Here is a 7,064-nt window from a genome sequence, read left to right on the forward strand (position 1 = left end):
CAGATCTTGTTAGTATAATAAACAATGGCGTTTTGTGCTTTCAGACAGTTCTGTCAAAAAAATTAAAAATCTGTCATAAAAAGCAGGAAAGAAACCCAAATATGAGGGACATTTTTGACCCCTAAAATTAAAATGTAAAAAAAAAAATTAAGTTCTGATTTAGTCATCCTTGTGTTTACTTCAAGTCGTATTTGCAGTTTATAGGGGGGGAAAAGCGGCGTACCATTTGTGTGATGCCAGAGCATCCTCTTCAGCTCCCTGAGGGCCTGGGTGAGGTTTTCCAGCTGATCGTGGAGGTGAATGTTCTCCTCTATCAGGGCGTGGATGGTGTCCTGGAGCTCGAAGCCTTGACCTTCCAGCACTAGCAGGGTCAGGAAGAAGAGCGCTGGTCTCAGTCCACTCATAATGACCAAGCACACAGAGGCTTTGTCATTTCTTCACTGACAGCTGCTCATTGCCTTCATTTTGGGCATCTGTATCCCCTGGTGATTGGTGTGGCAGGTTTTATGAGCTTACAAAGGTGGGTGGGAGCGATCTTTAATTCCAAAGCCGTGAGTGGAAAGCTGCCAGCGGGGCTGCTTTAAAATCCATCAAATCATTCTACATCAGTGAACACAGCAGCACAAAGCCTGTTTGCAGCAGGATCTCATTTACATGAAATATATATGATTAAATACTGTAAGTAAACTCTGCACTTTCAGGACTATGATGGAAATTATTGATAATATTCTCCCAACGTGTTTGTTTTGACTGCACAGATCAATACAGCCAGCATTATTTGATTAGCTGTTGCTCACATTTGCCTCATCTGCCACATGGCAGGTTAGCTAAAATAAAACCTGCTATCTTAGGGCAAAGTCTCTAAATGAAGACGACTGGCACAATGCAAGCTGGAGGTGGTTTAATGAGTTGCAAACAGCGATGCCAGGAACTTTCTGCCTTTAAAACTCTGGCTGGAAGTGGGTCAGTAAAACCAATCGTGTTCTCGCTGACCCATTTGTAGTCGCTGCAAAACCAGTCACATTAGTTGAGGTGTTCAGAAGGGAATGACAGAATAACTGAATAAAAATATCCATCATCCTGTTCCTATGATTTAGTCCTTTAAATCAAGTTAAGTTTTCTTCAAGTGTCTTAATTTTTCAATAAAAGCAGTCAGATTGTAGAAGTTGTGCTTTTGGATCAATTACAGCTTTACTGAAGATTAATTAGTATAAGAATGTCATACAGGATCACATGATATGTAGTAAACATAATTAAAGTCAATGGAAAGGGTGGATCAAACCTGGTCATATCACAGCAACAAACAGATTGTGACAAGTATCTATATGTTTACATTTCTACAAGAGAATTATCTCTGACATGACATTAATGTCAATATTTAATAACTTTGTTTCGGGAGCGTACCAGGTAAGAGCTTCAGTGAAATCTTTCACGCAAGAAACTACAGAACTAAAACTACTGAAGACTCAAGACAACATACAGCGTTTCTTCAAACAAAAAGCCTTTATTTATTTTTCATGGGGATTAGTTTATGCTGTCTTGACAGCCCTGGTGCGCTTCTTTTTCACCACAACAGGCTTCTGGCTCTTCAGAATAGCACTGGCACGACGCAGGGCAGCCTGGAGGAGGGGAAACAAATAAAACCGCCATTATGATCTTAAAAACCTTTTAAAAACATTATCACAACTTGTGAAGCGAACCAGAAATAAACTAGTTTTTTCCTTGAAAAATACAGTTAGTGATCTCACCATGCGCAGGTCCTTCCTGTAGTTGTTCTTGCGAATGATGTGCCTCAGGCTGTTGAGGGTGGCACGGGAGTTCTTGTTGATGGTGACTTTAACATAGGACTTGACAGGCTTGTGCTGGCCTGAGCAAAGAGAAAAGTTGTTTCACATCACGGTCACCACAGAGCTTTAACAAATCATAGCACGATAGATTTGCTACAAACGAGCCATCATCGGAAAGCGAGTTTCTTTCCGTCAGTAAGATGCATTGCGTTTTTACCTGCACGTCTCTTCAGCACCACCACGATACCCTTGCCATCAGCTGCAGGCTGAACACCGACGGTCTTCTTGTGCACCAAGCCGTTGAAGCGGAAAGAGTTCCTGGACTTCAGGTTGTTGGGCTCCTGCGACAGAAAAATGACTCAGAAATCTACAATTATAAGACAGAGAGTTGACAACAACAAATGCTGTTATCAACTACAACTTCTAAATGACAAAATCTCTTTTTGGGATTTCGACTATTCCTATGTATATGTCTCTGTAGATTTTATGAAACGAAGAAGTAAAAAGAAGAAAAACTTGTTAAAAAAAGACATTCAAATAGAATAAAGGTGCAATGAAAAACTGGAATTGGTAGATTTTGAGGTTGATACGTCTTCAGTGGAGACCAGAACCTCAAAAAATACCGTCTTTTAATGATCAGTGAATGCTTTAAGAACTGAAAGGTTGTGCTGATGTGAGAAAACTCAAATAGAGTCCCGTTTGAGATGTTGATAAGATGGCAAAGTCTGAGATGTTCAACAATAAAGTGAGAAAAACAAAAATGTTTAGGCAGCTAAGCAAGGATGGATGTGGATGGAGGCTATTTAGTAGCAATAGCTACATTGATTATTTATGTTATGCTAGATAATTAACTCTAACCTAGTATTTTCATAATAATAGTAAAACCACATCTTAAAGTGACTGCTCTCACTCGGCATTACTGTGCCTCTGCTTCTATCACAAAATTATGACCACACTCATTGCAAAAAGGTTAGAAAAAATACATTTAATGCTTAGGATTTCTTGAAATAAAAGCAAAATGGCAAGTCAAATCTTTACAAACACTTACAGTGCTGTAAGTCTGTCCGTTCCTCTTGATGAGGAAGCTGGAGCAGTTCCTGATGACCATCCACTGCAAATGGGACGACATGATGAACCTGTAAAATAAGTGTAGCTGTTTAAGAAACATTAAACGTCAACTGATCGGTTTTAACTACAAATGCTCTGAAATGGGAGAAGGCACTGTGCTATTACTTACTACGGTAATAAAGCAGTAAATCTTGTTACAAGACGTGGACTAGTTAAGCTCCGATGTTAGGCTCTAGTTATATAATGTTAAAGTATACAGTCCATGTGCTATATTTGCATTAACCTTCAATTTATTTCATTTAAGTTTAGCTCAACCAGCTAACGTTAGCTTCACCACTCATCAGTACACGGCGAGGCCTAAGCTAGCCAACATACTGACACGTTTATCCTTAACTTCATAAATAGAACAAGATCGTTTACTGTGACAAAATGTGTGTAATAATACACTATGCAAAGCTATTAAGTTTTATTTGTGTAAATACAATCGCGAACAGAAAACTAATTATTTTATTTACCGGCTGTTAGCAGCCAAAGCGACCACGTTACCTTTTAGCGGAGGAAAAGGACCAGAGAGACCGGAAACCGCGTCACGGAACCTTTTCAGAAATCCTTACGCATTGAAAAACGCTGTTCTGTAAACATTTTGTGAGATGAGCCAGGAATATGAAACTTGAAATAACAAAGTTGACTTACATATTACACTTAGAAGTGAATATTTAGCCTTTTGCCCCTACATGAACCAATTATTGGTATTTTATGAAAAACTAGTTCTCAATGACAACAGCGGAGGGACACGTTTAATGAATGGTCTCTCTAGCGTGACGTCATTAATGTGCGTCGCATGTTTACAGTTAGAAATGAACTCCTGATTACAATTTATTTTAAAGCGTTTTGATAGTGTGTCATTTTATATTAAAGCGCGCTGGTAAAAGTGGTAAATACGGACTAAGGAGAGGACGCTTATTATCGGAGATATTGCATTGTTTGACTTTGTTTCTGATCATTTCTTGGCTGATACGTTTAAACCTTATTCGAGGATGTGAAAGTAAAAGTTGTTGGGAGTTAAAAAGTTACTTGGGAAGCCATTTATCTCAAGGATTCACTCCGGTTTAAGGTGGTAGATAAAAGCTGTATCTGAATGAGAAAGGACGAGCATGGATAAAGAAGAAGATTTGGAGATACTTGGTGAACAGCTGTACTCTCTGATCTACCCCAAACACAAGGAGGGTGCTGCAAAACTCACAGGTGAGCTCACCTGTATGATGCATTTTATACACTATAAATTATTTCCCGTAACAAAAACATAAACAGCATTAATATTCTCTGTCCCGTTGTATAAATCCATCCTGTACTGTATACTGTATATATTTGACCTTTTGCACGGGAGCTGCAATGGAAATTTCGTTGAATTCTGTTCAATGACAATAAATGCTATCTATCTATCCATTTCACCTACCTTGTCCTCTAAATGCAATTTAATAGTTTGGAAGTTTTGTATCTATATTTATATATTTAAAAAAATAATAATTAAAGGACTGAGAACTTTGGAGATGAGGGTTTAAAGGTGCAGATAAAATGCATAAATGCTAAAGTAAAATCTTATTTGAACCTGGTTGTGTGTTTCAGGTATGTTACTGGAGCTTCCAGCTGCTGTTTTGAGCCAGATGCTGCAGGATGAGGCCATGCTGACAGCAGCTGTGGAGAAAGCTCTCAGAGCTCTGCAGTTGGCACCGAAGGCCAGGTATGATCATCAAGTGGAGACTGGAGCAGTGATGTTGTTTGTAATGCTGGTGAAGACTATGAATAAGCTTCTTAAAATGAAACCTTCTGTTGTTTATGTGATTCCTTACAGTGAGGTGGCACAGAAAGATGAGGATGATGTGTCCGAGTCCTCCGACTCTCTGGGGGAGCAGCTGTTTGAGTTAGTGGATGTTTACAACACTGGTCACTCACAGAAAATCACAGGTGAGTAAAATATCCTCGCTCTTTACAAACACAGAGAGATTACCCTTCAGTATACATTTTCTTAATTTATTTGTTGATCCATTTGGCCTGCAATTTTTGATATGTTAATAGCTCTCCTTCCTGCTATTGTCTTCATAGTGGTAAATTAAATAGTCAAAATACTGCAAGTTGTACGTAATCAAACCCCCATTCAGTTTATCTACACTTATCAGTTAAGCATACAAATATCTACAAGTCATTTTTACAGAGTTACAGTGATAGCACAGATAGCATTTATAGCCAGTATATTGCTTTTATCTACTCATAAGGGCTGTTTTTTACTTTTCCAAAATTTAAAGTATGAATATATGTACTGTATTCATCTGTTTTTAGTCCTTTTAAATGCTCTTTTGCTAAACTGAAATTGTAAAAATGAAACAATCCAATGACTGTGTGAATATCAGGACATTCCTATGCTAACTTTAGTTTTTAGCATCATTACTCAGCATTACTGGTGATGTACTTTTCTTATGCAATGAAAAAGTGTTTTGTCTTGTGCACAGGAATGCTTTTGGAGCAGCCCAAAGATGTGGTTTTACAGCTTTTGTCAGACCCCAAACTCCTGGAGGAACATGTGAATCTTGCCCTGAAGACTCTGAAAGAGTTTGTAGCTTTTTACTTTGACTCTTGTCCTCACATTCAATTTATTTTATAATCAAGAGACACACTTTACATTAGAATTTTTTTAAACTACTGCTAAAATATTCTGCCTTATTTTTCAGGCAGAATATAGAGGAGACGGACCTCAGCGACGCTTCAGAAGTTGATGAGACAGACAGGCTGGGAGAGAAGCTCTTCTCATTGGTCAAGCAGATGGACTCACTGCATGCGAATGACATCACAGGTGAACTGACCCCAATTTATTTACCATTCAGCATGCACCATGCTGCGAGAGTCTTCACAGAGCCCTGATGTGTTCTCATAAAGACATCCACATCGTTTTTCTAGGTATGCTCCTGGAGATGGACGCTGCTTCTCTCCAACAGCTGCTCAGTGACCACAGAAAGCTGCAGGTTGCCGTTCAGAAAGCACAGGCAGTGCTGGACACTGAAAGCTAAGCTGGATTTGATAAACCCAGATTATGAAGACTTTGTAATTTCAGACTAAATTGTGAACTGGGTATGAAAGCAAGATGACCGATGAGTCTGAAAGACATCATTCTGCTGAAATGAAGGCTCGTTTCTGAGTCCTTTGTTTGCAGTGTCAGCATCTAATGAAAAACAGATCTGTACTGCTTCACTTTGGTGCCAAATCTTTACGGTTTTTCTTGATAAAATTGTTTACACTAATGCATAAGAATTAATTTTCTTCTGCAGAGATCTCACAGAAATTTGGATCAAGATGCTGCTTTTTGTTTTGCATTATTGTAAAAAGATTTCAGCTGCTAGGAAATATAGCCGATTTTCAAATACATTAAGGATGCTTACTGTTGTGTATAGTAGTGTCAGAACTATTTCCAAATACTGATTATAAAGATATTCATCATTACCATTTCTTAGTCCTGTGTTCAGCTGTAGCATACAAAAGGAGGACGAGAACGAATGACTGAGCTAATATGGATGGATTTATGTAAATACGTAAGGTTTGATGTGCTGATTTATTTTTAAGTTTACATTTTAATAATGTAGAATATGACTCACTAGGAAGGAGTAATTATATAATTATGGCTGTTTTGATCTCAAAATGGCCATTAGTGACACAATATAGCTATTTGTGTCCATTTTCTTAAAGTAGCTAATTATGTTGGACCAATCACATTTTATCATCCTCCAAAAAACAGATTCTTTGGGGAAGGAGCGCTCCTGTTCCCCGTTAAGATATGAAAGTGTTTGGTTAATTCATTTCTGAACTTAGTATCTAAAGGAGAAAGTTTCAGAGCAACTCTGTAGGTACCAAGTGATTCATTCAGATTAGAGTGTTAAATGGAAATGGAGTTTTTAAAAGTACAACAGGACTAAAGAAAGATTTTTCTTTATTCCTGACTGAAAACAGATGTTAAAAAATATATATCACATGAGTTTGTGATGAAATTATTGCTGTATTGATTTCTATATTTTCAAAATAAATATTTTAAAACCCAATAAATGTTACCACTATAATATCTATATCTACATGTTAATATTGTCATTTTCTTCTAAATTCAAATAAAACTCAACCACATTTCATTCACCTCTCAAAGCTCGACCTCGACTTTCATTTCGCAGA

General features: G+C 37.8%; 2 protein-coding genes across 3 annotated transcripts; one reads left to right on the forward strand and one right to left on the reverse strand.

Annotated features, from left to right (window-relative positions):
* Positions 1–1,479: 1,479 nt before the first annotated feature.
* Positions 1,480–3,448, reverse strand: rpl28 (ribosomal protein L28). 2 transcript variants are annotated; one of them, XM_005798660.2, is made up of 5 exons: positions 3,402–3,448; positions 2,836–2,923; positions 2,005–2,128; positions 1,749–1,867; positions 1,480–1,619 (listed from the first exon to the last, which is right to left on the reverse strand). In XM_005798660.2, the coding sequence occupies exons 2-5, from the start codon at positions 2,914–2,916 to the stop codon at positions 1,530–1,532; spliced, it is 414 nt and encodes a 137-aa protein (XP_005798717.1). In that variant the 5' UTR covers positions 2,917–2,923; positions 3,402–3,448; the 3' UTR covers positions 1,480–1,529. The 2 variants fall into 2 exon arrangements, with proteins under 2 accessions (XP_005798717.1, XP_014324145.1); XM_014468659.2 differs by having other exon boundaries at positions 3,371–3,443.
* A 215-nt stretch (positions 3,449–3,663) lies between these two features.
* LOC111609484 (polyadenylate-binding protein 3-like) lies at positions 3,664–7,031 on the forward strand. The gene is made up of 6 exons (XM_023338193.1): positions 3,664–4,100; positions 4,482–4,596; positions 4,708–4,820; positions 5,363–5,462; positions 5,582–5,703; positions 5,808–7,031. The coding sequence occupies exons 1-6, from the start codon at positions 4,010–4,012 to the stop codon at positions 5,915–5,917; spliced, it is 651 nt and encodes a 216-aa protein (XP_023193961.1). The 5' UTR covers positions 3,664–4,009; the 3' UTR covers positions 5,918–7,031.
* Positions 7,032–7,064: the final 33 nt, after the last annotated feature.

The sequence above is a fragment of the Xiphophorus maculatus genome, chromosome 8 (assembly GCF_002775205.1).
Source record: "Xiphophorus maculatus strain JP 163 A chromosome 8, X_maculatus-5.0-male, whole genome shotgun sequence".
Classification (NCBI taxonomy): Eukaryota; Metazoa; Chordata; class Actinopteri; order Cyprinodontiformes; family Poeciliidae; genus Xiphophorus; species Xiphophorus maculatus.